At 50.4% G+C, this 27,805-nt stretch overlaps 10 protein-coding genes and 1 non-coding gene across 11 annotated transcripts; 2 read left to right on the top strand and 9 right to left on the bottom strand.

The window, feature by feature from the left end:
* Positions 1 to 1,835: 1,835 nt before the first annotated feature.
* CLUP02_tRNA216 lies at positions 1,836 to 1,933 on the bottom strand. Its single transcript has one exon. It is a non-coding gene; the product is annotated as a tRNA-Ser (tRNA).
* A 634-nt stretch (positions 1,934 to 2,567) lies between these two features.
* Positions 2,568 to 3,602, top strand: CLUP02_12551 (uncharacterized protein; the record flags this gene model as incomplete). Its single annotated transcript, XM_049291515.1, has 1 exon — positions 2,568 to 3,602. One exon carries the CDS (start codon positions 2,568 to 2,570, stop codon positions 3,600 to 3,602), a length of 1,035 nt encoding a protein of 344 aa, XP_049148660.1.
* Positions 3,603 to 4,289: 687 nt separating this feature from the next.
* On the top strand, positions 4,290 to 5,085 carry CLUP02_12550 (uncharacterized protein; the record flags this gene model as incomplete). Its single annotated transcript, XM_049291514.1, has 2 exons — positions 4,290 to 4,573; positions 4,644 to 5,085. The coding sequence occupies 2 exons, from the start codon at positions 4,290 to 4,292 to the stop codon at positions 5,083 to 5,085; spliced, it is 726 nt and encodes a 241-aa protein (XP_049148659.1).
* A 206-nt stretch (positions 5,086 to 5,291) lies between these two features.
* CLUP02_12549 (ADP-ribosylation factor) lies at positions 5,292 to 7,228 on the bottom strand (the record flags this gene model as incomplete). Its single annotated transcript, XM_049291513.1, has 6 exons — positions 5,292 to 5,627; positions 5,694 to 6,008; positions 6,058 to 6,078; positions 6,159 to 6,466; positions 6,522 to 6,635; positions 6,697 to 7,228. The coding sequence occupies 6 exons, from the start codon at positions 7,226 to 7,228 to the stop codon at positions 5,292 to 5,294; spliced, it is 1,626 nt and encodes a 541-aa protein (XP_049148658.1).
* Positions 7,229 to 8,082: 854 nt separating this feature from the next.
* On the bottom strand, positions 8,083 to 11,430 carry CLUP02_12548 (MutS domain V; the record flags this gene model as incomplete). Its single annotated transcript, XM_049291512.1, has 5 exons — positions 8,083 to 9,188; positions 9,242 to 9,758; positions 9,822 to 10,322; positions 10,379 to 10,608; positions 10,668 to 11,430. The coding sequence occupies 5 exons, from the start codon at positions 11,428 to 11,430 to the stop codon at positions 8,083 to 8,085; spliced, it is 3,117 nt and encodes a 1,038-aa protein (XP_049148657.1).
* Positions 11,431 to 11,605: 175 nt separating this feature from the next.
* On the bottom strand, positions 11,606 to 11,926 carry CLUP02_12547 (uncharacterized protein; the record flags this gene model as incomplete). The annotated part of the gene is made up of 1 exon (XM_049291511.1): positions 11,606 to 11,926. One exon carries the CDS (start codon positions 11,924 to 11,926, stop codon positions 11,606 to 11,608), a length of 321 nt encoding a protein of 106 aa, XP_049148656.1.
* A 362-nt stretch (positions 11,927 to 12,288) lies between these two features.
* On the bottom strand, positions 12,289 to 12,806 carry CLUP02_12546 (transmembrane protein 32; the record flags this gene model as incomplete). Its single annotated transcript, XM_049291510.1, has 2 exons — positions 12,289 to 12,673; positions 12,751 to 12,806. 2 exons carry the CDS (start codon positions 12,804 to 12,806, stop codon positions 12,289 to 12,291), a joined length of 441 nt encoding a protein of 146 aa, XP_049148655.1.
* Positions 12,807 to 13,740: 934 nt separating this feature from the next.
* On the bottom strand, positions 13,741 to 15,190 carry CLUP02_12545 (HMG box protein; the record flags this gene model as incomplete). The annotated part of the gene is made up of 3 exons (XM_049291509.1): positions 13,741 to 14,979; positions 15,036 to 15,075; positions 15,177 to 15,190. The coding sequence occupies 3 exons, from the start codon at positions 15,188 to 15,190 to the stop codon at positions 13,741 to 13,743; spliced, it is 1,293 nt and encodes a 430-aa protein (XP_049148654.1).
* A 1,980-nt stretch (positions 15,191 to 17,170) lies between these two features.
* On the bottom strand, positions 17,171 to 17,663 carry CLUP02_12544 (uncharacterized protein; the record flags this gene model as incomplete). Its single annotated transcript, XM_049291508.1, has 3 exons — positions 17,171 to 17,296; positions 17,384 to 17,536; positions 17,565 to 17,663. The coding sequence occupies 3 exons, from the start codon at positions 17,661 to 17,663 to the stop codon at positions 17,171 to 17,173; spliced, it is 378 nt and encodes a 125-aa protein (XP_049148653.1).
* A 3,111-nt stretch (positions 17,664 to 20,774) lies between these two features.
* CLUP02_12543 (uncharacterized protein) lies at positions 20,775 to 22,009 on the bottom strand (the record flags this gene model as incomplete). The annotated part of the gene is made up of 7 exons (XM_049291507.1): positions 20,775 to 20,792; positions 20,862 to 20,882; positions 20,948 to 21,025; positions 21,079 to 21,396; positions 21,506 to 21,779; positions 21,855 to 21,910; positions 21,965 to 22,009. 7 exons carry the CDS (start codon positions 22,007 to 22,009, stop codon positions 20,775 to 20,777), a joined length of 810 nt encoding a protein of 269 aa, XP_049148652.1.
* Positions 22,010 to 22,286: 277 nt separating this feature from the next.
* Positions 22,287 to 24,697, bottom strand: CLUP02_12542 (PHD-finger domain-containing protein; the record flags this gene model as incomplete). Its single annotated transcript, XM_049291506.1, has 5 exons — positions 22,287 to 23,978; positions 24,034 to 24,132; positions 24,186 to 24,303; positions 24,371 to 24,465; positions 24,533 to 24,697. The coding sequence occupies 5 exons, from the start codon at positions 24,695 to 24,697 to the stop codon at positions 22,287 to 22,289; spliced, it is 2,169 nt and encodes a 722-aa protein (XP_049148651.1).
* Positions 24,698 to 27,805: the final 3,108 nt, after the last annotated feature.

The raw sequence follows: 27,805 nt of genomic DNA, 5'->3' as shown, positions 1-27,805 counted from the left end.
TATTCTAAACTATTTATTAACGAGAATACTCGTTTTTACTTTTATAATATACTAAGTTATTTATTATTATAAACTTTATTTTTTTATTAAACTATTATAATCTCGTTTTTTATTTTATTTTTATTTTTTTTAACCTTTTTTTCAGCTTTTACTTCTTTTTTAATAATCTCCTTTTCTTATTTAACTAATAATTCCTCTTTAATTTTTATTATTAATTTAATATTAATATTTATTAAAAGCCGTATTTTTAAAATATTTTTATACGTCGTTTTGCTTAAAGTTTTAGTTATAATTAGTTTTATACGACCTTTTCCCTTCTTTACTAATTAAGGTTTAATAACTAATAACTTAATTTTAGTTTAAAAAATAATAAAAAGTTAGTAATTATCTTTTTTATATAAGATCGTAGCTTTAAAAAGAAATCTCTCTAAACTTATAGCTTCGTATATTACTTTATAATATTCTAAAATATTATAAGGATTTTTTATATTAATTAGAAATACTATTTACTTTATTAAAAGAATTTACTAGTTTATTATAAAATATAAAATAATAAATTATATTATATTTTAATATAAAATAAACGTTTAAAAGCGATTAAACTAAACTTTTTTAATAAACTTCTTAATAACTTAGATATTAATATAACTCGTTACTTAGAAACCGTTAAGTTCGTTCTTAAAAAAAAATATATTATATAATATAATAGAGGTATTAATTATTAATAATTACTTTAGCTCTTTTTTTATTTATTAAATATTTTATTCCCGCTTTTTTAAGCTTATAAAAAGAGATTTTATTAATATTAAGGCTTATATATTTATACGTTCTTATTACATAAAAAGGGCAGAGCTTATATAAGTATTATTATTAATCGGTCGTTTTAAAATAGCTTTATAAAAAGGTATTATAAAGTTAATTAGTTCGGTAACGTTTTATATAAAGATTAGAAATTATTATAAATTTATATTATAATATTTATAAGCGAGCTATTAGTTTAATAACTTAAATAAAAAGTGATTTTTATTTATAAAAGGGTAAAAAGTAGTAATTACTTTTATAATAAAATTTAAAAAAAAAGAAAAACTTTTATATTAGGGTATAATATTACGCGATTTTATATACTACCGTACGGTTTAATATATTATAAAATTAAAATATTTCTTAAGCTATAAATCTCTATAACCCCTATTTATAAGTTATTATATTAGTCTAGACCCTATTCTAGGTAGTAGGGTAACCGTAAAATACGATTTCTATTTTAATATATAAAAAAAGTGTTTTAGCAGAGTGCCTCTTGCAGTCTGCTATAGGTGCCTTGGGTAAAGTAAGGTACCTATATTGGTTATTATCGTACCCAACCTAACGAGCTCCGATTTGTGGCTGCTGCCATGAGAGCGGGCGGGATGAGGGTCAACATAGGAATCCAGCGGGAATCACGATTGGATATCGAAGTACCTACGCGCCAAGGAGTACTCCCTACCTACCCAAGGTCGACCTGGAATTCAGTAGACAGTTGTTGACGGGACCGGGGAGGGGCAGAGTACCTACCTTACCTTACTTAGTCTGAGGTGGGTGGCACGATTGGGTTGGAGGCATACCTAGGTTCGCCCAGTACGGAGTAGGGTAAGTAAAGTAAGTAAGTACGGATACCTACTTATCCGTAATGTGCCGCTATCGATGTATGTCCCATGTACGGAACGATAGCTAGGTAGAGTAGCTTACATAAATAATCTTGACAAAAGCGTAAGTATCACTCAACATTCACGGGCAAGTCCCTCAAATGACACAGAGAGGGGCACAGAAATGATTCAGTAGGTCGTGAATCAAAAAGTCGACAACAGCAGGGTTCGAACCTGCGCATCCGAAGATAATAGATGTAGAACAATATATAATTCAAGTCTATCGCCTTGGACCACTCGGCCATGTTGCCTTGCCCCGACGAGGTATTGAGGGGTTCAAGACGCCCCTCTTGACTGTGATTCTGATTCCCCGCCCCGTGCTTCCCCCACTTGCGTCCCACGACTACGTAAGTGGAATGGTGAATATCTACCTAGTAGAAGCTTGAAGCTGCCAGCTGCGTTGGGGTACAGTACTCCGTACGCAACTCATAAACGGGGCTCACATGTGCAGCCAAAGAGCCCGGCCGAATGGAGATTGCCGAAGAGACGTCAACTGCTTCCGGGTCAATTCGCACACTTGGTGCCCATTACCTTACTGTTGGTAGGTACCCTAGGTACCGTTTATCACCTGGAACGCAAAGAATACACCTAATCACGGTACTTCGTACCTACCTTACCTAGGTTACCTTACCTTATCCGTTCTACAAGCTCAAGGTACCTACCTACCTTAGCTACGGCCCATGGCCGGCACATCAACGACACAAGAAGCCCACGGCAGGCATGAACCTCGGTCTCTGTGTAACACACGAATACATACCAGACATTTAGATCCCCCTCATCTCGCACTTGCAATATCATGTCACCAACCTCTTGTCTCGCTGAGCCCAAGTTGCCATTCTGAACCCCCAAGCGCCCACTACACACCTCTTCTTCACTCCTATCAGCATGGTCGAGCAAAATAGTCGCGATGCCGTCTCCAGTCCTTCAGACAAGGGCAAGGGCAAAGAAGCTTCCACCGTCCCTCCCTCCGATGTCCAAACGGCGCCTGATGATGGCACAGCTCTACATCAGCAAGGTGACCGAAATACACCGCCCAACTCCTCATTTGCATCCCGCCTCACGGCATCTGCGGCCAGCCTTTCTCGCAGCGCTCTGACAGCTTCCTCTGCCACCGAAACCATCCGTAACGGAACGACGGGAGCGAAAGTTTCACCCGGAACTTCCTCCTACTCTGCCCAGGGCTCCGGAAGCCACCGAGATACTGCTACGTATCGCAGTCTAAGCAGCGCGAACCCCGGCACCGCCACGGGCTTTGGTTCGGCAACAGGTCTATCCACCGCTGGTGGACAGCAGTATGAAGACTTCATGGATGCTCAAGCTCAAGCGGTTCTCGATGACCCCTCTCAGCCTCAGAGATCAGCCGAGGTTCAGGAAAGCAACTCTGGGATCGTCCTTGTCAGCGAACACACTCAACACATGCCTCTCTCATCAGGCATCAAGTCCGATTTCCAGATACAAGAGGCCAACGACGGCCTAGGCGTTGTTGATCTACTAAACTCTCTCGAGTTGGATGGGTTTGACGTGAATGATGACGACCTGCAGACGTATATATCCCCAGAAGAAGAATTGTCGCTAAAAAGAGCCCTTTTCGACGATGCCCATGGAAGAACTGCCTCCAACTGGACCTCCCTCCTCGACTTCCAGCCCCATTTTCTGAATGGAGACGATCCCAGCGAATTATTGCAGCATTTTGGCGTCGCAGATGTGCAACAAGCCAGAGCCATGTGGATGGAAAGCTGGAACGATGTGCTTACGAGCTACACGGACGAAGTTTGGGGTGACCTCGGGTCCCTCGCCCGACAAGCGCACCAAGAAATTGAAGGGGCGCGCGGAGATGGGACAGAAGCTACGACAGGCCCCGGCGAGATGCAGGCACTTCAACGGCTCAGACAGATTCTGGCCCATGTTCGAGGCCGTTAATCGCGACGAGGGTGCTGTGCTGCGTGCAAAGCTTGCTCTGTGCATCAAGACCAGGGCCCGAGGGACTGAGGCCGGGGTTGCTCTGCCAACTGTCCTTCGCCCAATGACATCATGCGATTGCAACCCTCATTGGCGTCTTCCTACCCCCTCACCCTGCGAAGCTCAGATACCCAGCCACCTCACCCACCCTGGCGGTCCTTTTGGCCTGGGTAGTCCGAGGGAATTTGCATGCATGCAACCCACCTCACCAAACCAACGAGGGCGGGGTTGGACAGCTCACCTTACTTCCTCACAGTAGTTCGAGTGCAGGGACGAGAAATTGGGCGAAAGCCTTGGCTGTGGCTGGTACCCAGCAGATTGACAGCGGGCAGGCTTTGACACTCGTGTAATCCTCCTGTTGGAGCAGCTTAAGAGCGACATACAAGTACTACTGTATTAGCTCTCCGGTCCATCTATCCTCCACACTTCCCACAACCACACCGAATTCGTAGCCAGCTTGTGAGACAACTGCCCGATGCCATCCGGGACGGATAACTGACTATTCACTCCTGGATCGAGGAGACACCCGGCTTATCTATCACAAAAGGCAGCAACAGACACTCCTCCACTTCCGCACGGCTAGGGCGAGGAAACAGGAAGGCTACGTCAACTACGATCCGGGCCTGGCCCATTATAATCCACGAAATTATGAGGTTATCACGATGGACAACGCGACTGGCAATACTGGGGACCACAGAAATGGTTTTCGCCCTGAGCCCAACTCCGACTTCAACTGACACCAAGGCTATGGTTCCCACCGCCGCCTACGTGCTAGGCGGTGCGCCGTTGCAATTATTTAGACGTCAAGATTGCCCGGCTGGCACATCCAAATGTTCGGATTCACTAGGCGCGACATTTGATGGAATATGTTGCGCCACGGGACAAGTGTGCGAACTGGACGATAATAACCGGCCAGCTTGCTGTCCCTCTGGGTATGACTGAACCTCCGGCATTACTTCGTTACGAGACAAAGCCCGGCTAATTTGGAGTCGCACATTTTAGAGCTGTTTGTACCGGCACGGCTCCGACGACAGTACCGACTGCTACGGCAGTTTCATACGTCCCCAATGCCTACTTCCCATTCCCATACATAGCGACATCGCTCGATCGCGGCGAGTGTTCATCGGCCCTCAGCCAATGTTCCCGAAATTACCAAAGTTGCGTCACTCAATTAGACGGCAATGCGGGCTTCGGCGTTACTGTGATTGTTCCTGGCGGGGGTGGAACCACCGTCGCCGCAACCCGGCCGGACGTTGGAACATCGGCAACACCTATATGTTCCAGTCTTAGCTCCCAAGCATGCTACGGCTTGAACAATGACCAGTGTGCTCAATCAACCACGGTGAATGGCGTCGTCATCAACGCCGCAGCACGTCCGACAGCGGCATGCGTGGCCAAACTCGCGGCGGGCTTAGGGATCGCCGTGTTCGGTGCCATGCGATGAAGGGCAAATCAGACGATTATCAGTGCAAGCAGTTGGATCAACGTGGGAACAAAGTTGTTCACGTAGAGAAACGACTCGTGGAGTTCCGATTGTGTTGCGTTGTTTGTTTTCTTGCTCATTATCCGCTTAGATGAGATGGACAGGGAATACCCCGATTCTTTGCAGTACATCACTTGACTATTGAATGCGGCGCCCCGACATCTTGATTAATGTTCGTCTCTATCATCTTGTACACGTAGTCCAACAAAACGCCGGGTGCTTCGCACCGCGGTGTGGGCCCAAGCCTCGAGCACATCGCTGAGGATCTCAATCATGCGACTGAAAAAGAAAAGACTAATGAAGGAGATTCCGGCAATCACGGCAAAACAGACCCAGTACATCTTGGGGGTGTAGTGTTCCACCAGATCGGGTATCTCTACAGAGAAATAGCTGGTCATGAATGTTATGGGGAGAAAGAAGACGCTCAGCTTGGCTAGTACGGTAGCGCTCCTGCTCAGGCGTGCAGTCGCCTGCGAGTCCCTTTGGGCCGTGAGGTTGAAATACTGTTTAGCAGCGTCGTCAGCAAACATTCAATACACTCGGCTCGAGCATGTTTCCCGGAAACCTACCGTGTTCGAGAGTGCGTTTTGCTCGTCTAGATACTCTTGGATTGTGTTGAGCATCAACAGTTGCAGTCTGTCTCCAAGGCGCTCGAAGCGACTTCTTGCTGACGACGATATATTTACCTCGCCGAACATATTTCCAGATAACTCTAGGCGTCCGCATTGACCCTCGTGACAGGCATCTAGGGACCGAGGCGACCAACAGATACGCTTGATGAGGCTTTTATAACCCTCAAACAAGTGTTGGAGTTGGCTGAGCTCCTTTCTCAGAGTATGTAGTGATTCAATAATCTCCCCTGTCTTAATCTTGGTTCTTCGACTCTTGCTTGAAAGTCAGTTCTCTGCTCCCGGTACGGCATCAGTGACCTACCGGCTTCAAGATTTGATCGCTCTGCAACGCAACTTGGTATCAGCAGGTATCCATCTTCGATTACAAGTCATGGTCGTCAAGACTCGGTCCCCGTGACTTACCAGTCGACTCAGCTCTTGCTTGGAAGTTCTTAAAACTGGCAGGGCCGATGAATAATCCTCGAAAAGATAATAGAAAAGATTACTCGAGCCCTCGCAGGCAGTGTTGCTGCCGAGTCCTTGGCGAGGCATCGCCTGCCTGACCGGCTTCAGCGAGAGAAGCCTTCGTTCGAAATCTTCTACGCCGTGCTTGGATAGTTGGCACAAAACGCTGGTGGTGTTGGATCTCGTATTGACGAGTTCTGCCATGGACCATTCTTCGTCTTCGGGGTATTCTGACGATGGCGTCTCGTGGAAAGATACCACGACGGCTATGTCGGTGATGAGCACGGCACGACGATTCGTACGATCATGTCGCAAACTTACAGTCGGAGCTGAGGGCAAGCCATGACCAGTGTCTGGGCGGTAACAGACTTGGACTATGTTCGGTGGCTTTAGAATGTGGCCGGGTGTGCAACCAGTTAGCACCGATGCAGAGGACTGGTCGATAATCAGCTATCTCCTGGCAGTACTTCTGGAATCGGGGTGTCCGAGAACTCACAGTCATTCCCCTGGTCAATGGAGGTGTAATTGACCGTCTCCTTCACGAGTTGGTAGATCTGAAGCTCCTCCAACACTTGCGCCTGCGTCTGTCCTGGTGGAGGAAGTCCGAGGCCGTCAGACAACGACCCCTTCTCAACATCGCTACCTTGCGGTGACACCTGCGTCGCGTTGGCCTGCTGCTTGATGAATGACAAGGCCGGAGCCGTCATGATGGCGAGAAGTCTCTTGGAGAACCCGTACTGGGCGCCGATGCGTTCCACGGCTGGTTTCTGCATGCTCGGTGACCAGATATTGATCCATCGCACCATGTCGTCTTTGCGCTTTCGGGTGGCGAGCTGGTCGAAATCATCAGTGGTCAGGTTGAAGGCGATGAAGGCCTCGTGGAGGTTGAACTCGACGACAAAGTTGAGAGCCTTGTCGTTGGCAGCCTCGGCCTTGACGCGAGTGTACACGGCTTCATCATCTAGATTCTGGAACTTGTCGTCCAACGTGACAGCAGCAGCGGCGGCGGCGGCGAATGGTATCGCCATGATCTACGACCATTGAACTTTTTGGCGGATAGCCATCAGTCAGAGCATGTGAGACTGAAAAGACTGTTTTTGATGCTAAAGCCTGCGATGATGCCTTGAGCTGACAGCCTTGGCCAGCAGAGAGCTGCACGAATACCTCAGCCCTACATCTTATGTCCTTGCTGGCCGGTGACCCCATGCAACAGAGAGTGGGAGGGCGAACCACTCGCTCACACTGTCTCACTTGATTCGCTGCAGAGGATCCGCCAATGTTGGTTCGCGGCGGCTATATGCACATGCGTCGGCGCCTATTTGAGGTTACAACAACACTCAGCCCGTATTTATGCAGCAGGGGTATCGGAGGCGCCCAACGTTTGTTGAAGCGATTCATCTTGAGAAAAGACATGGTTTATCAAAGATATCATGTGTGTGACATGATAACTGGAGACGTGCGGCTGCCTCTATTCGCGTTCATGTTTCTCAATGTGGTAGTACTGATCACGAGTAACATTGCCAACGTGTGACAGCAGACACCTTGGACTTCAATCGTTAAGCGATAGCATCACATCAGTCATATGGAGTCTTCTGGGAGGTCACGGATGAAACTGTTGTGCGAGTGCAAGACAATTGGGTCTGCGGTCTCTTGTTACCTTGGGTCTAACGTCTATACCGGGGTCCTTTTTCAAATGCCGTCTTGATATCAGCTACTCGAATCACCCACTTAGCAAACAATTGTCTCATTTTTTTACCGGATCTAAGACTTAACAGCAATCTTCCCCTTTCACGCATCATCTAAGCCAGTCGTCATCCGGCAACGCGCCAGGACCTCTCGTACTTTCCCCCATGCTCATAAAGCTCAACTTCTCGCAGATACTTCACTCAACCATTGCCGGCACGAGAAGACTCTCCAAAATGCCCAGAGTAGACAAAGTACCTCGCCCTCTAGACTGAGGATTTCCAGGGCCATCCAAGGAGATTCGAAGAAACTGACGGGCAACGTTCTCCGCCTCCTCAAGTCGAGCCTCATCTGTAGCATCTAATCTAGCACACACCACCCCAAGGTCTTCATTTCGGGCGAGGAGCAGTACAATAGCCTCAGCTCGCTCGACCACTGCAGTATCAATCCCATTCAACGCTGCACATCTGCTCCCGAAACTTGACGTGCTCCTTCCGGGAACTAGACTGTAAAGAAAAATCACTTGGTCCTCCATCTGGTTCGCGTCGATACCAAGACGGACTTCCATGTGCGCGAGCGATAGCCTTGGTCGCTCTTGAAGATAACCTCCTTCGAATATCTCATGATAATGCGTTGTGATCAGAACTTTGGGGGACTGTAAACCGAGCGTGCTGAAGTGGTCAATGAGGGCAGTCATCAAACCAGCTCCATCATCAGCTGCCGTCCCTTTGCCAAATTCGTCGATTGCCACGAGTGTTCGACGGGTAGCACGATTCAACAGGAAGGCCACCTGCCTCAAATCGGTACCAAATGTACTCTCCGCTTGCGAGACGCTTTCCCGCGTCGAGATACGTGTTAGAATTTGGTCCGTGAGGCCAATCGTCGCGCCGGTAGCGGGCACGAAGCTGCCAATATGGGCGAGGTAAACAATGAGGGCAACCTGCTTGACATATACACTTTTCCCCGAATGATTTGGCCCTGTGATAATGAGAGTGCTGATGCCAATGTTATTGTTGTCTGGCATCGATGTTGGTGTTTTTGCTTCATCGGCAGAGCCTCCGATAAGAATACAATCATTGGGGATGAATGCAGGCACCACCAGTTCCTGAAGGGGGTGACGTCCTCCGTAGATTGACACAATGTTGTCTTCTGTCATAGTGGGACATATCCAGCCATATTTGAGTGCTCCGCTAGCAAGGGCTACAAGGCAGTCAAGTTCGCCGCAAACATCGGACACGCGACTGAGGGTAGCCTCATGTTCGAGGATCTTACAGGCTAGACCGTGCAGGATATCAACCTCGAGATCTAGAGAAATCTTAGCAAGGTAATCATTTTGTCAGTAGGACTTCGCCACGAACCAACAATCCTGCTGTAAGTGTCCCCGAAGTGGTCATCTAAGTCCATCATGAGGTTGTTCTTGAAGTATACATTGTCGTTCGCCGTGAATCTTTGCTCCCAATGGTCACCGGACAGTCCTTGACCTTCGTAGCCTGCCTGAGTGCCCTCGAGTAAAGGGACAACAGTGAGGAAGCCCAATTGCGGCCAAAACACACAGCCTGTGACGAATTTGCGAGCCCACGTCGGGAGCTCCAACGACAATGTTGTGCTGACCTCGTTTAACAGGGATTCTAGCCCTTGGTAAGTCTGCTTCAATTCATCGAGTTCAGTGTTTACGTGTAATTTCACAGCGATGCGTGAGTTTGCCTTGGTTTCCTCGAAATCGACAACCTTTCCTACCAAATCTATAATTGCCGTCAACTTGTCCACTGCGACGACCTGCACCATCTGGTTGATAGAGTCAGCTCTCGCTTCGTCAGACAAGTTGCTACCATGGCTGACCTTTTGTATGATGACAAGGCCATTGGAGTTTCGCAGCTGAAGTATGGCATCTCTGAGACGTAGCACATGGAGCGAAAATCGAGTAAGTGTCCACTAAACACCACGCTCGATTGAAGCCCAGCCAGCCGGAGATTCTGCTGCGCCTCTTTGCAACTGAGCCAGAGTTTTCTTGATATCTGTGACCTTTCGTAGTCCTTGAGATATGCTCGAAAAGGCCTCTTCGTTCCCCGGTTGCAGGAATACCGCAATGGTTGCTTGCCTCTCGCGGATCATGTCGATGTTGACTAGTGGGCGTAAGAAGAGTTGTTTGAGCCGTGCCTTGCCTTGAGGGGTGCCAGCGAACGGGTGAAAGATGCCGAATAGAGATAGGCTTTCTTTCGAACCGGAGACTGCTTTTCCCGGGCCGGAGATCAGGTTACTCGGATGTAATTCGGATTGGAATACTTGGAGGGAGGAGAGCGTGTCGGCGTTTACAAACATGAAGTCCGCCAAAGCAAACATCCGCAGCGACACTTCGAAAGCTCTCTCTATATTTTCTGCTGCCCGTTGAGCATTCTGAAGTCGTATAGTCTCGCACAGCACGGCACCGGCACAGCCAATCTATATGTGTTAGAATTGCATTCGACAAATATGGCATTTTCTTCATCATAGCTTACTGATGCAACGCTCTCCAGATCTACAAAAGACCCGAGACGCATCGTTTTGACATCTTGGCATTCCTCTCCGGGACCCTGCAAGCTGCGACTGGAGAGGCCGAATCCTGTGTTCGTCACCAGAGCATGTTCCGAGGCGGCGATCGGTAGATTCGTTAACCTCTCCATAGCAGCCGCGTGGCTGAATTCAGTTGAACCTAGAAGTCGGAGAATGTAGTTATCCCTTTCAGATCCTATGAGAATGATTCATGAGCGCCCAAAATCACAGCCCCTATCTCAAGGAATGACTGACCTCGGTCCACATTACTTTGATATTGCTCAAAGAAGTGAAGAATCGCATCCGGTACTTTCAGGGGTAGCAAGACGGTCGTTGGTTGAATGTGCAGCATGAGCATTTCGACAAACTGCAACGGCGCAGTGCAGGACATATCCTGCAGAAGAAATAAGCTGTTTTCGTCTGTATCATAATAGGCACAACCCAGGACACCTTTCACTTGAACGGAAATGGCCATAAGAACCTCGTTCCTCCGCTCGACTTGAGCCATTCCTTCTCTGCCAAGGAGTGACGATGCCTCGTACTCGCTGCTTGACAGTGGTAGGGGCATTTGACGGTTGCCGAATTCGACTTCAGCAGCAATCGAGGGCAAGAAATAGTTGTTGGACGGCAGTGTCAGTCGATTCGCGGAGTCTACGAGGTGATCTTGATATCCGGAATCTTCAATGTATTGTCCTGCAGATGGCGAAATCTCCTCAAGTGATGGTACACGGGTACGACGAGGGCTCGAGAAAATGGGCGAGGTGTGGTGCGGACCAACGACACTGGAACTACCGCGCGATCCTCGATATGCATGAGTGGAAGATCCCCTCGAACGACGAGGTGTATATGAGCTCCCTCTTGAGCTGACATCCGAGCCAGTCCATGATTCACCTCGTTGGCCTCCCCACGAGCCCATCTGCGAGCTACCTCTCGACCGGTCTCTGGAACCTCCGTGGAGGATACTCCTGCGAGGTCGACCACGCCAAGGACTGGACATGGCGCTGCCTCGTCCCGGCATTGTTGGGCGTGCGAGTAAATGGGACGGAATGACGAGGCGTTTAGAACTAGACACGGCGAGAGGGAACAATGAGTAATATATGTCCTTGGGGGAAAGAACCGCTTGGCAATCCAGGCGTGATTTATTGTGTGAACAATCCGAAAAGGAGACGAAGAGAAGCCCAGAATGGCAGAACTTAGGTAGTGGTAGGAGGCAGGACTAACACGAGCATGTCCAGGTAACTGTGGCACGATTTCGCTCGCTGCAAGTTCAGATAATTCTCGGCTCTAAATGTCAGGGACCTGAACTTATCCCAATTCAGTCGTGCTTGCCTCGGAGACAATGGGAAGGTTGGTAAGGCAAGGTGCCCAGGGTACTTGCCTAATCTTGTGTAGAAGGCGCTCCTGGTGCACGTTGATTCCCTAGCTCTGACACCATTTGGGTGCCCCAAAGCAAGCACGGCGGGACCGCGAAAGGAGTGCCAGACTTTGCTGATCTTCTCGATGGTTTCCTGCATGCGCAACCGTCGGGGCTACGTATGAGCGGGTATTTAGGGTAGGCAATTAACTTTGATGAAGCCAGGTTGCCTTCCGACGCGACCTCGAGCACTTCTACGATGTCAATGTGCCTGGGAAGTGGAACAGTCTTCTCTGCCGTTCGTCCCCTGTTGGATTATCCTTTTCTCAAATTCCTGTAACAGTGGTGAAAGAAGCACTGGATCTAAATACCTTGCCTATTGCATGATGAAGGGTCAAATTCATCGTAGGGAGCCGTCTTCCGAGGCCATTACGATGAGCACTCTGACATGGGCGTGCCCACATTGAAAATACGTTGCAGGCATGTTGTTGGCTTGACTATGTTCATTCGCCATTCCAGAACTCAACCCGACTTGGCCGTGGTTCCGGCCTTTCCCCCAGCCTTGACCCAGTTCGTAAAGTCTCTCTTTTGTTTCCGAACGTCGGCGAAGCCGGGCCGGCTCTCCAGAATTTGAAACGGGTTGCCAACGTAGTCCTTCTCCACCTCCCCGCTGCCCGTCAGGAATCCCATCTCGCCCTCTCGTTCAATTTTGCCTGCCCACACGCGCCATTCGATCGGCCGAAGATTGGGTGCGCCCAAGACCATACCCAGGACGACGATGAGGGTCGCCACGGCCGCTTCGATTGTAATGTCCGCCGGTAGCGACGTGGTGGCTGAGGCAGATGTTGCTAAAGGCGAAGCTGCTCGGAAGGATTGCAGCGCAGAGTGCTCTTGCGCAGAGTAGCAGCTGTTCAACAAAGCAGGTGTCAAAATAAATGCGAGCGAGGCCAGCCGGAGAACGGAATGTGGGAGAGAGAGACTCACGCATGGCCGAGGAGAAGGAGGCCAATGGCCGTGATCGAGCGCGAGATCCACGTCATGATGTAAGAGCGTAATTGACGCGAGCCTGTTGGTGTAATACCGATCAGCTGCTTCAATATGAACACTTGTTTTTGTCGACTGATTTGGTGCCGGAGAAGATTTGAGATTGTCCCAGGCGTACCTTAGCAAGCTCAAGAGCTCAGTATGTGGAGTAGGCGAAGGGCGACGTGCAGGATAGACCAGGCTACTAGCTAGGATGGTTTCAATGTTGAAGTCGATGGCGCCGGGAGCTTTGGCACGTACGTTGCTGTAGCCTCGTTAAAGTGGTTGAGTGTTACTTTGCGGAGAAGATAGTGCACAAACGAAGCTCCTGATAACGTACTAACACAAGGCCATACCTGGCTTAGTTACATACGGCCGACCCCACGCGTACCGCCGAAGTCCCCTCCGGATTGTCACTCGTGCATTACTACCTGGGGAAACATATCTACAGCTGGGTCTTATTGCCATATCATAAAACCTCGTGCTCACAAGGGATTTCCGACCTCCACTTCGCCCTCAAGCTGCCAGCCATCCCTAGAAGCGGGCCCGAGGGACGTGGCGTCGGGTTTCACAGCGAAGAACGAACGCCATCTCTACTGATCAGTAACCATTTCAGCTCTGGAGACCGCAGGTCTATCGGGATGGCACTGCAAGCTGGAGCAATAACCAGGTACTTGTGTTTGGAAAGCCTTTAGCTACGGTGTGTGCGCCCTCGATGGAACAAGTCCCGGGCCTCTCTCCTCGTCTTCTCCCCTTTTCTTACTTCATGCTCGCTCGTTTACCCAAGGACCGCCCTTAATAACATGGTTCATCTCCAGTCTCAACAAAACCAAACAGAAATGAGATTCCCGCCTACGTTCTAAGATACCCAATACTCCTGACGCCCTTCCTTTTCTCGGACAATGTTCAAACAACAGGAGCGAGTCGATTCCGAAGCAAAGCTCCTTCTGCTCATTCTGGTTCTATCCAACTGTTGGTGAAGTGGCTGCTGTCAAGCTCCTCCACTCTCCAACTGCTCTCTGGTCCTCTCAGGATCTGAATTTGAGGGTCTGTCAGAAGACTTTCATCATATCCCATACCATCCATCAGTTCCTGCCTTCCGTCGCCAAAGTTGAGCGGATTCGTCCATCGCGGTAGCATGTGATTGCCATACATGTCGCCGTATGGATGACCTCCATGGCCCATTAGACCCGGATCAATTATCGGATCGATGCCGTCAGGATGCGACATTGGGCCGTAGTGGTCGATGCCGTCGTACTGGTGGTCCATCGATGGTGCTGCGTAGCCCATCGCTGGTGATGGCGTCTTCCTGATGAGCACGTCTTCAACAAAGCCGGTGGCGTCCTGACGCTGTTGGACGCTCTGCTGGTAGTACTGGCCGCCGCCAAGGCCGTTCTGACTATATGGTGCTGGGAGAGTTTTTCCAGGGTTGCTGTAATGGTACATGGACTGTGTCTGCACGCCCAGACCCATGGGACTTGTCTGCAGTGGCGGGTAGTTGTGGAAGATGGACGCTGGTGCTTCGTTCCTGCCGTGTCCGGGTTTCCTCACTTGCCTGCTCCTTGAGCTTGCGCGGCTGCCATTCCATTCCATGTCGTCCATGTCGCCTTGGTCTGAGTCCTCTTCTTCTCTCGCTTTGGGTCTTGGTTTCGAAGGCGTGAACTTGTAGCCCGGGTGAGCAAGCTGGTGGTTCGCGCGCTCTTCCTTCGCCCACTCATTAAACTGGTCCCGAATGTGTTCCGGCTCCAAAGGCCAGCCGGCACCGCAGACCTGAGATACAAGTTGATGGTTATTTTGCGTACAGAGGCTTTTGGCGAGGTTCTGATACGCCTTGCGGTACAACATGAAGGCGTTCATCGGTCGCTTGATTCGGCCTGGGGTCTTGCTCTCTTCGACCTCCTTCATCCGTATTTCTGAAGATCGCTGAACATAGGCCCCAATGTCCGCTACTGGGATGTGCGGTTGCTCCTTTGCCAATTCGCTTAGTGGGCTCTTAACGACATCAACCTTTTTGGCAGACTTTGCCCGCTCCTTCTTCTTCTTGGGCGTTGACTTTTCAACACGTGATGCTCTCACTGCAAGGGGCTTGATGGTAGTTGGCCCCTTCTGGATGCTGAGACCGCTACGTGTGGTCAGCCCATCTGGTGGCCTCGACGGCGTGGGTGGCGACGTGTCAGGGGTGCTGTACGGCTGTAAGGAAGCATGTGAGTGTCTGTATTGCCAAGTTGAACAACGAATTAGCTTACCTGGTGGCTCAGCTCTCCGGACATAGGGCCATATATGGAGCTGACGCTTGTGTCATATCCATGACCATACGACTGTCGAGGCTTGTTTAGTACATGCTATATTGACACACGTGGAGCTGAGCTCGGGACGGGACTGCTTACCATCTGACCATCATGTGGGCGATGTGAGTATGGGGAGTGGTGATCGTATTGCATTTCTTGTCGTGGACCAGGCGTACCGTATCGAGAAGGAGTTTGCATGCCTCCCATATCACTCGGGTGTAAGTGCTCTCGCGGGTAGGATGTGGCTCCTTCCGGGCGTATCAAGTGATGCAGTCCGTTCGGGTAGATATCATCGTTCGAGGGAGCAGGAGATGGGGGACCGTTTTGTTCCATCCCACAGAGCTAAAATCAATGAGGAAAGCTGTTGGAATTATCTGTCGTCGACTGCTAACCAGTGTTGGCTCAACAAGTAGCAAGGAGAGAGCGAAGACGGTGGACTGAGAGACGATGAAGCAGACCAAGTGATTTCTCTCGACGTTGCCTGAATCTCAAGTTGTCGCAGATCCTCGGGGGGGTTCTGCTTCTTTTCCTAATTCTGGTGGTTTTGCTCTTGTCTTCACTTGCGGCTGTCTCGGCACTTGTGTATGGGTAAAGTAGTCGTTGGACGACAGGCAAGTGTTGAACTCCGATGGTAACACAAGGCAATGCCTGGGTCAGGTGACGGATGTGTATGGCAGCAGACGCAGGCTCCCAGGTGAGTAAAGGCGAGAGGGAAGAAGACAGGTATGGCAGCGGTGGAGCAGATGGCTTGAAAGAGGCAGCTGCACCCACAGATTATCTACATTCAGTAGATGTCGAGGAGCCGATGGTGGTGTTAGGCAGGGGGTGGTGTATGCATGAGAAAGAAGGAGAGGGTGAGCTAGGTAGGATGGATCGGACGGGGGAGAAGTAGTAGTCCCCGGTGACCAGAGAGTGGAGGGAGGGCTATAGAGAGAGGCAGAGATACTACGGGCAGCTCGTTCCTGAGAGGCCCTTGTGCCGTTGGCTGTCCAGGAAGTACCTGGAGTCTCTGCCTGTGTATGTGTCTCTGATCCGTGTGCCTATTGCAGACGCAGCTGCAGCTAGCTGCAAGTATGCAGTGAGTTGCGGTGCGGTGTTGCAGGGACCAGGGATGGCCAAGATGGAGGGCGGGTGAACGAGGTTGCAAGCAGCCGAGAAGCAGGGATTGGTGGTGATCTGGAACCGTTCTCCTGGGATATGGGAAGCAACCACAATGTCCAACTGATGAAGGCCTGGTCAGGCCTGGTCAGGGTCAGGCTTATGAGGGTTGGTAATATGACGAGAGGCCAAGCATGAGAAACTCCATGAATAGCCTGTCTTCTTTCTCTTTGATGGTAGGTGGGGACGAGAGCAAGTGAGAGAGAGGCGGTAGAGTGCTGATGCTCTCGGGTGGTATCTTCGGGCTTTCTCTTATCGGCTTTGAGTGTTCTTGTTGTTGTTCAGGCGGTTGTTCGCTTCTCGTTGTTCCTCGGTGCTTCTCTTCTCTTTTTCTGCTCGTCTCCGGTGCACATTGGCTATTCTTCTGATCCCCGCTCTTCCGGTCCCAAGATAGCAACGTTGGGTGAAGATGGTGATGGGTTGCCGCCCCGCGTCTCCTTGCCAGCAGGGTTTCTTTCACTTTCTTTCTTGGTCCCTCGGGAGTGCGGCGGTGTTGCAGAGGGGTAGGTGGGGAGTTGAAATGGGAATAGAAGGCAAGGGTGAGCTGAGCTGAGCTGAGATGGCTGTATGTGTGGATGATGTGGGTGTGTATGTGTGTTAGAGAGAGAGGGGGGGGAGAGAGCGTGCCAGATGGATGTCTGAGGGTCTCAATCTGAATCGGAATCCGAATCTGAATCTGAATTTCAAGCGAATAAGAGATCCTGGTCGTGCTCAAAGAACCCCAGAGGCATATAGAAAAGGCCAAGGGAAGTCGGTCTTTGTCAGAAGGGAGAACCGATGAGAGGATTCATTCATTCAACCCTTTGCAAGAGGGGAGGGGCGAGATGGGGAGTGAAAGAAAAGCGTTCGGCCGGGCTGGATGGTTTTATGTCTACATGTTACGCATGTGCATCTGGGCAAGTTGGGACTCTGCTTCTTTTGCTTTAGCCTCCCTTCTATGCCGTCGCTGGCTTCTCTGTGTCCGAAAGAGCATCTAGCTGATTGCCGCATTCGGACATGGGGTTGAAAGCGGCGCCGGGCGGCCGTACCAGCCTTACCAAGCCCTCACCACCAAATGGCAACTCATCTGTTGGTGCTGCTGTGTCTGTTTGGCCGTCTTCGGTTAAAGCGAGCGAGAAAGATCCCCGCCCCTGCTAAGGCCGGGGGACGCTGGTGTCCGGTATCCTGGTGTTAGGTTGTGTCTCCATATCGCGAGCTCGGCCATATCTTCGGCTGCCATTATGATTACTCGTGTCAGGCGGTCCCAAGTGGCCAACGCGGCACGGAACCATTGCCATGTTATGCCATGCCATGCCTTGTTCCTGTAATGTCTGGGTCCTGGACATGTACACGAAACTGGTCAATGTTGACGGGGGCGGTAAACGACGCAAATACACCAACATGAAATAGCGGCAGAGACGATGTGAGGAGCGCGGTGCGGCACGACATTGCTCACCAACAAGCAACAGGGGATATAAAGACAGGGCGGGCATCGCTGAGGTGGGGAGACACCTTCCTCCCATATGAAGTCTGAAGATGTCTTTCTGCCACAATTGCACGGGTGTTGCTGCATCTGCCTCGTCTGATGTTGCTACCGGCGCGGACGTTCAAAAGTGACGAGACGCATCGCTTCCCTCTTGAACTGACGGCATGGCTCCCATCTGAACAGGGGTTCAGGTCTCGCTCTCTCCCCTCAGCCTTCGTCATTTCATCCCGTTTTCCCCCACCGGTTCACGCTGATAGCCGGTCAGTTCAAGACCAAGATCCATCTTCTGGCAAAGCCATTTACGAGGGAACTCACTCAAGTTCCAACTTGACTGATGGCCTGTTCGCTTCTCCTCGCCCTGTCCTGCACCCTTGTCTTCCACCCATCCTGCTATTTTATCGTGCCCATTCATACATGATTGAGCTTCTGACAGTGTTTACTCTGACAGAGCTTCCCCCTCCACTCACCCCTCCCCTTAGCTTAGCCACGCCTCCCCGGATGTCTGTGCACGTGTTCGTCTCTCCCTCCGCGGCTGAACATGCCTTTTTTTTTTTTTTTTTTTTTTTAAACACTTATGATGGAAAGCAGGGAGGGAAACACGGTGCAGGATTTTCAAAATAGTATCGGGAGAGAGGCCGAAGCAAGGAAGGCCATGCCACAGTCGATATAATATCGTGTGAGGCAAAGATTGACAAAAGGAGTCGATGATGATACAAAACCGCTGGTGACCGGGGATGGAAGATGCGATGTAAATATCTGAGGTTTGTTCAGCTAGAACCAGCCGGATAATCAGGTTGAAGAGCGGCTAGATCTTGTAAGTACCTTGCGTAGCATCAAGAGCAAAATGATCGGCAACGTGGAGCCCTGGCCCGGAGGAAGAAAAGCAACGAGCCCAGAGGATAAAGTTGGGAATGGTGGGAGTGGGAGTGGGAGTGGGAGTGGGAGCGTGGGACGCACTGCCCTCCCCGTCCTTCACCAAGGACCTAACCAACGCAGCACCTCACGCAAGTTGCAACCACGCAAGACGGTTTTGGCAGGGAAGGCGAGGCAGGCAGGCCGCACAGGCAGGCAGGGCCGGCAGGGAATTGGAATGTTTGTTTGCTCCTTCTGCTGCCGGAAGTGTTGGTGGCGTCACTTCTCATTGGTCTTGTCCAGAAACAGAGCGTGGCGCGCATTCCACCTCGCTCATTCTTTGACTCTTCTACGTCGGTCCTTCCTTCCTGCCATGGTGCGTGGGGATCGGTGCATGTCCGTCTCTCTCTTTCCCGTCTCGTCTTGGGCAAGTACTGACATGCCTACCTACCTTAGGTACCTGACCTTATTAGGTACGTGCCTACTTCAGAAATCTGTTGCTTCTCGTCCCCTCCTTCCGTCTTTTTTTGTCTCTTGCAGCAGAAGGTAAGGTACCTTAAGGTATTTTCATCTTGGGCGGCGCCTTGGATTCTCCGCCCTTCAACCGAAGCTTGAGATACGGAACTCAAATACTTAGGTTTCTCTCTTTTTCCACCAAGGTAATACTGTAGGTCATATCTCAAGCCATGGCCAACGTTCTTTTCGCTATTCTCACTCGTCTGACATCCTCACTCTGTTCGTTCGCTTCATCACAAACATGCAGCCCCGGTATCTGCATCGTCAACCGTGCCCTTGCATCAGAACCAGGCCTCGCCATTTCGGGCCAGACCAGCAGATGGCCACGACCGTCCAGCTGGTAAATGAAGACTACCTTACCTTACGGATGGATACCTTGCCCTCCTTTCCAAGAGCCAACCGACAATATTCGAACATACGTAGTACCCTTTCCCCCAGCCGACGTCGGAAGCCTGGCCTTGGTCAGTCGTTACTGGGTGCTCAAGCACCGTGTACACCTCCTCCAATTGCAAAGCAAATTTGTTTCTCGTTGTTTCCCATTCAAACCCACATCAATAGGAAACACTCGCAAATCATCCCCACAGTGACCAGGGCCTGCCCGACACACCCATGATACTCAACGCGCGCAGCAGAAATCGGCATCTGAACTTCATTTTCAATCATTATACATCTGCTCAATCCTTCATCTTGCATAGCACATCCATCATCCACTCAGCAACTATCGTTTAGATTCTCCCCAATTCTGCTACGATGTTCTCCGCTCTTAGTCGTTCTCGGCCAGCCAAGCATCATAAAAAACCATCAGGACCTTCTGATCCTGGGCCAAGACTGAGGTGAGGCAAACCTGAGGTACCTAATTAGTGTTGGCCTAACCGGAGAGATGAGAGTTTCCGGCCCATAAGGTTCATATATTCGGCTAGCCCGTTGTATTCCGAAGGATGCCGCCCTCTGCAGAGTGCGGGAGAGCTACCGCGCTCTCTCAGTCAGCCTCTGACCTAGTCGGTCTTCTCTGGCCTCTAGACTCCAGTTCAGCTTCTCCATCTTCCATACCGCCATGCTTCCAGACGCCGCAAGAGACTCTGCCCGGTCGTCTGTCATCCGAACCACTTGCCCGTCATTCTGCGCTTGCGGCTTACGCCTGCAAGCTACTTTGCGCCATGTCTTCGTCCGTGCCTCTTGGCTCCAGATCTGGCCCTAGAGCTGGCTCAGAAAATCCCCTAGTCTGCGTCTTAGTGTCTCGTCCTGACTCTTGACGGCGGCCCCATCTCGCCTCTTTTTCGCTCTCTTCTCCACATACGCAGGCACTGGCCGGCCGCGCTGCAGGCACACCGGAACGGCACCGACGGTGCGGTGGGATGGATGGATGGTTGGATGCTGCATCCTCAGGCCCCATGTCGATCCCAACGGAGCGCATCCAATGGCATCCGATGATTCCAGCCTCTGGCCCCCTCCAGGTCAAATCTACATACAAACTACCACACTACCCACGAACACCACGTTCTCACACACCAAATCCCCGACTCCCGTAGGCCCCTGCTCTTTGCACCCACTGGCACCTCATCTCCAGACGTCCAAAGGCTACGGATACCGCCACATGCATCTGCGCTTTCAACTCGTTTTCCATTCATGCAAGGCACCTGTTCTTGCAGGAGCCATGCATCACTAGGCTGCTGTAACGGCCCCCCCGGCCGGTCCTTAACTCTTCGTCAGTATCCGCAGGAGGACTACATAGGAGTTGAGAATCAGAAATTCACAAATTTGAGTGAGAGATGATGCCTGGGCCCTGGACTCACATGCCGCCTCCGCCATTCCCACTAATAGATGGTATCCGTATCGGCGTTTACCTCAGGTCCAACACGACTCGGGCTCATCTTGGCACTGCTGCGAGGTAGGGTGGCTGATCATATATGTCTTCCGGCTCTAATGTAGCCCGCGGCCGTCTCCATTCGCCTCTCCGCTTTTCCGCATGTGCATGCATGGTAGCATGGGCACGCATGCCTCATGGCAGACGTGCAGTTTTCTCTGGAGACTGTCCTTTGCCCTCCTCTCATGCTCTTCGCTCATTTGCTTGCTCATATAATTCTGTTCAGGTCGTGCGGCCGGAAGCCATGCGGCGAGGTTGTGCCGAGGTGCAAGTCCACTCTCAACTGCCTCCCTTAAAGTCACCATTAAATCAAGGACGCCGTTGCTCTCCAACCCAAGGATGGCAACGTGCCATCCCCGGTGATAGCACACAGCGACGGCAGGGCGCGACCCCCCGTGGTCCCGTAACGTAAGCGTGGGGGAAAACACGCCAGTGGACCGTGGTGATGATAGACCACCACACGTCTACGATCGTCTGTAATCTCAACAGCCCGAGACATCCCTCGAGACCAACGGGAAAGAGATGTCAAGGATTTGTGCCATGTCAGGCCAGGCAAATACAGCCGAAAATCACCCTGGTTATGTCTGTCCTCGTAGGCCCGTCTTCCCCGTCCTCCCCATGCAAGACATGAGCGAATCGATACATAGGTTGCCGCTCAAACCATTGCCCAAGCCTGTCTAAAAGCTTAGACCATTGGTTCGTTGATTGTGAGACTAGATGTGATTTCTGACTTTGAGTCATCAACCTGTTGTCTTCCAGACCATCCAGATACGGCCTTGAGAGGAAGTCATCGTAGCTGGCTCCGGTGCAGCTGGTTGTGCTCTCTCCCAGAAAGAGCGGTTCACCTCTGAGACATGCAGCGGCATATCTAGGGCCGTATCGAACTACATGTAAACGCATCTCAAGAATAGCTAGCGTGTACTGCTGCTCGTGCAGCTTCATCTGACTTGGGACACGATCAGTCTCTTGTACAGGATACTTGTTGCCATTCGCATATCCCTAAAGAAACGAACCCGGTTAATATCCCCCAACCTGAGGCTCGATCTCATTCGCAGGGATAGCAGTATTCCCCGCCATTTTGTCTCTAGCAATGACCTAGATCACCTTCACATGAGCTCGTGTTGAGGAAACTTTTACTCGTTACTACCTGAGGTATCCTATGCAGTCGTTCGTCATACAAGTACTATCCATACACATCCAAACAGCCAAGTCATGTCCACTCTGTGGAAGGGTCATAACAATTCAACCACCAGGCAGAGCCCATGACATGGCTCCCGTACTTCTTATACAGGAGTGACCCCGCGTATTCATCGACTCAGCTGTCTTACGCACGCCTCGGACTCTCTGTCTCGTCTCAAAGCGCCTTTGGACTTGCACCTGGAGGCTGTGGCCGTCGGACTGGCTCCGCAGGCTTGATAGGGGGCGTCAGAATCTGATGACGTGGGGACGGCGAAAGCGTCGCCACAGGCGGTAGGACGGCAGGGAGGGCAGGCGTTTTGATGCTTGGGGGCTGCGGACGGGGCGCCGGGGGAGAATGCTTGGTCGGAGAAAGTCCACCCTCAGGAGCGGGCAGTGTGAATGATGAGTGTGCCGAGCCCGGGATGCCATGCTCGCGGCTGATGATGGGCGTGGCAAGCAGACTGGAGTTTCCATGTCTAGGCGATGAGACGTCCCGCGGTGCTGGTGTGGTTCTCGCCCGCGGTGGGCTTGCAGGCACATGGTCGTGACCGTTCGCCAAGGACTTCTCAGCAGTAGCGTCACGATGAGCTCGCCCATCATCAGCTTCATCGTTCTCAGCCTTGGGTGTTTTTGGTTCCGGGCTGGTCTCCTTGGCTCCATTTATCCCTAGAGGTTGGGTCGGTGATCCAGAGCGGCGGCTAGTGATCGCAGACTCTGATAGTGCCCCAATGTCTTGCCCGAGCACCGGTTCCCCCCTCGATGGAACCGACCCGTCATGGCCTGTCGGACTCGACTGGCGGTCGCTCTCCTTTGACGGCTGCTTCGCAGGCGAGGACGCCACGTCAGCTGGGCGGTTTACCTTGAGCTTGATAGTCGTCTTTGGTTTTGCCGCAGCCTCTTGCTCACGCCGCTTGCATGGTTGGCAGACGAAATGAAACTCAGGCTTCTCAGCTTCGGTCTCGCTAATGCCAAGGCATTTGCTGTGCTGCCAGACGTTGCACTTCTCGCACGCCACGCTATGTGTGCCGTCGTCAACCTGGCCGTAGACACCGCAGATGCAATCGAAGATCCAGTCTTCCTCCTCGTCTTCTAGCTCCTCCAGTGCTCGCATGTTCTTCTCTATCTCGGCTTGCAGCCGTCGCTCCGAGATACGACCCGAGCCATTGCGGTTGTCTTCTGAAAGCTGAGAAAGTTCGCGTTCATGTTGTAAGCGACGAGCCTCCCGTTCCTTCAGCCGTTTCTCTCGGGATATCAGTCTGAGGTCCCGCTCTTTTTCGATCTTGAGCTGTTGTTGCTCTTGTTTCTTTGCTGCGGCCCGTTGGACTTGAATGACCTTGGCCTCTTCCTGAGCCTTCTCTTCTTGCTTCTGCTGCTCCGCCTTATTCGCGATGCGGCTAGAACGCTTCGCATTTGCCATCTTAGCCAGACTCAACAGTTCTCTCTCTCGCTGCTGCTCCTTGCGCTTCCTCGACTCCTCCTGCTTCTCTAGGATAGGAAGTAAATGCTCTTGCAACTGGTCTCGCAAGACCTTCTCGTTGTCGTCCTTAGTTTTGTGGAAAGACGCAATGATCTCCTGTACATCTTTCAAGCTGACAGCGAGGCATTCCCATTTCATGCTGCCGAGGCCAGTGTCCTCGGTCGTGTCCCCGGAAGCATCGGTCGGTTCATTTACAGACTGGTCCGCATGATCTGTACCGTTTGGTGCAGAGAGGCGCCGTCTTTTATTTGAACGGGATCCATATTTCGCAGCTTTGGCCTTCTTCTTGGGAGTAGGTGGGTTTGGCGGTTCAGTCATTCGATAGACTCTATTGTCATCGAGAACAAAATATGTCCGATCGTCTTTGTCCCAGCCGATGGGCTCAATCCGCTGTATAAGCCTGTTAGAATACCAAAGCATAACAGATGAACTCCCGAGTACTCACCCAGCTAGCCTGATCAATGTCCTTTTGTTCTTCCATCTTCTCCCTGACGCGCTCGGGGCGAGCCATGACCCATTGTGTCATTTGTTGAAGAATTCGTACCTGCGTCTAGGTTAGACACGTTGCACCGACTTAGAGAGTAACCATGCATTTACCTTGGTCAAGACATCGAAGTCTGTGAACTTGGCTGCGATTTCTTCTGTGCCAAAGGGGTTCTTCTCAGGTGTCCTTGCCAAGTATTGCCTTCGCGTGTACTCGTCAAAGAGCTCGTGTCTACGACATGTTAGCATGGGAAGTCCCAACATGCGACAAGCGACATCAACAAGGCTCAATAACGTACGTGAGGCCACGATGCGACGAAACGAACTTCAGTAAGGCGAGACCGATATCCTGGAGAACAGGGGCATTCGGCTTCAGGCATTCGGTCTCGATGTCCTAGAAGCGAGCAGTCAGTAAGTGGTAGCGCCCACGCAATATTGAGTTAAGGCAAAGAATCGCATACCTCTGTATCTAGGTTATCATCAATCTTGACCACCTTGCCAAAGAGATAGATCCACTGGCACAAATTTGCGAATTGCCATTGATTCCGTAAGCGAAGGAGCAGAGAGTCTTCTTCTTTTAAGCCATTCTCAGCCTCCTGCAGTGTCCTTTTGCGAGATGATACCATGGTTCTGCTTGCGTTCTGCGTTGATGCGCCAAGGCGGTCGAAGGAGGAATCGATGCGGCCAGAAATCGTGGGGCCTGATGATGCTGCGTGCTTGCTGGTGACGTCTTGGGTATACTTCAAGACTGTCGCGTCATTGATACGATATAGTCGCGCAGTGAAGCGCCGATGAAATCAAGGTCTCGAAGAGGTATGTTCGAATTGGGGTAGGAGGTTGGCCGTCGATCAATCGAAGTGTCTGCGGGTCAACTGTATGGAAGGGATCGTGAGGTGGTGACGAGCGGCTGATGGTATGGACCAAGACGAAAGCTGATCGAGGAGGGGGAAAAAAAACCTGAGGTGGGAATTCGAGTGAGTCAAAACGGAAGTAGAATGCTGGGGGCGTTGTTCAGTACTAGAAAGTAAAATAATGGCAAGGCGAGGCAAAAGACACGGGATGAAGTCGAGTGGATGCAATCAAATTACTCTACTTTCTGGCGTGGATGGACGCCGAACGTCAGTGCTACAGCCTACCTTCCTCGATCTTGTCTGGTCTGGACGCGTTTGGGCCGCGGCGTAGCCTGTAGGTATCTAAGGTGCAGGCGCGTGGGCGCCTGCCCGGCGGGTGGCATCGAAAATGGGTCCAAGCTTGTGTGCAGGGAGCCTTCTCTACTAAGGTAGGTACCATAGCATTACCTAAGGCAGAGTTACATAATACACTCACGGGGGACAGAACGGGGCAGAACGGGGGGATCAGGACGGAGGTTGGATGCACCGGCCGGTGTTGCTCGGGAAGGAGTGGATCCATCGGGAGCACTATCCTTTTGGCCTTGCTCTCGTGGCTCTCTTTCTCTCCCTTCCCGGGCAATTTTCACCATCCTTCCTCGCATCTTGGCAATCATCCCTGCTGCGATCAAATATCTACCTGATGTGGGCCCAAGGCAAGAAGAAAATAAGAAGAAGAAGAAGAAGAAGAAGAAAACGCTCTACGACCATGTGTGTACTCGCGTCTTATTTCCTGGATTTTTTTATCTGCGAAGTCCCTTGATGTTGATGCTCATGGCATTCATTCAGATCACGGCTGATGGCGATGAGCATATTTAGGACCTTGCAACAATATTACGTATACGTAGCCATACTCCACAGCGTCGGCCGGACGTAGCCGACACGAGCTGGGCATTGGGCACTTTGCCGTGCTTGCCAGCGACAACCCGAGAAGTAGAATTTCGGGGGGCAAGTGTCCCCATCAGCACAGGGCAGTGACTATTGGCTAGCCCTATCAGAAAACGACCGGACTGGACAGTTGAAAGTCCTAGGTGCTGACAGTAGGTACCTTAGGTACGACTGAGGCAGAAGGCACACTACCTATGTACCACGAGTTTGCGGAAAGCTGTTCATGCGTGTGCCGTTCTTCCCTTGGCTGCCGTCTCATCCCCGTCCCATCGTCTCAGTCGGAAGTCTACGTAGGAAGATCCGAATGCCGCATTAAGACCCCACCCCACACGACGGATCACCCCCTACGACAGATCACCCAATTCGGCCAGATTCAGCTAAAACCGCTATTCCATATATATATAAATAATTAAAAAATAAATATTTTAAAAAATACACAAGCTATAAAAAATATAATTAGTATAGAAAAATATTTAGAAAAAATCATTTTATATTATATTATATAATAATATTAGATTTAAAATATGCTTCTAAATGTTAGTGTTTACTAGTAATTTCTATACAAATACTAACATTATACTTTATTATATAACTCTTTTATTTATTAAAAAGAATAAAATTTTAAAATTAATTATTTTTAAGAGATTTAAATTGAACTTATATAAATAGTTTTTTATTAGTAATATAAGTATTATTATATAGAAATATTAAGTTATATTATAATAAGTAGTATTTATAAAAACTTGAATTTCCTAAGCTTATGTAATTAGTATAATACTAAAAATAGTATATTTAAGCTTAGAAAAATATTTAAAAAATTATGGTCTTTTAAAATACTTAGGTTTATTTATTTTTCATAAAGTTAGAAATCGTATTTTTATATAGTAAAAAATGTTATATTTTATTTGATAATATCTTAATAATTATAATAGATTATAGTTTATAAAATTTATCTTAGTAAGAAAACTATATATTATATATCTAAAAGTATTTTTATATACTTTTAATATTATAAAATGAAGTAGGTAGAATTAGTGGTTTTTGACTGAATTGTACCGAATTAGGTGATCTGTCGTAGGGGGTGATCCGTCGTGTGGGGTGGGGTCTTAGACCCTAGACAGTATTAGGAAGTAGGAAGCCCAGCAAGACTTCGTATCCTCTGCTGCTCTGCATGAGCCCTGCAGCAAGTAAGGTTCTCGGGGCTCACCTCGCAACCTGGCAGTTTCGAGACGGGCTGAAAGGGAAGGGTGAAACACGCCCACGGCTGGATACACACTGTGCTGATACTTTTTCGGCCCCTGACGGCGCCCCATGTTCTCGGGACCCGAATCAACCTGGAAGCCTCTGCCAGCGACCACTGACCACTGCCTGCCTCCTTGTCCTCCAAAGTGCCTGGGTACTGCTAGTGCCTGGGAACTTCAACGGTTAGACAAGTACTTACCATTCCAGCTTGCCTTGTGGGGGAGGCCCCCTGCCGCGCCAGCCGTCTTGGGGAGTCAGCCATGGATAAGCTGAGAATAGAAACTCCTGTCTCCGACTGCCCGCCTTGTGGGGGCACCGATGACAAGTATCCTTACAGTGCTTTTGATTCTAGGCACTCAATCCGCCATGGACAAGGTGCCTTAGTCAGCCTATGCCTCTTTCTCCTTCACTCCATCACCTCGTCGGGGACTTCGATACGAAGAAACACTCGACAGCATTGGTATTGTTCCCTCGCTCTTTTCCTCCCTCGTACAACGAACGCGGACCACAGGACGAAATTGCAAACGCACCGCCCCGCTCACGACGGAAACACAGAGTCCACACTGTCAGATTGGTAGCGTTCGAAAACACGACGCCAGACCCTCTCTACAGGCATCCAAACCTCGACTCTACGACCGACGCACCGTCTGTTGCCCATCGGGGACATTTCATATTCCCACACAACGAGCCCACCGCACTGTCGGAACTTGCGATTTA

The sequence above is a fragment of the Colletotrichum lupini genome, chromosome 6 (assembly GCF_023278565.1).
Source record: "Colletotrichum lupini chromosome 6, complete sequence".
Lineage (NCBI taxonomy): Eukaryota > Fungi > Ascomycota > Sordariomycetes > Glomerellales > Glomerellaceae > Colletotrichum > Colletotrichum lupini.
Note: the sequence above shows the minus strand (reverse complement) of the source record. Positions and strands in the feature narration are given on the sequence as shown.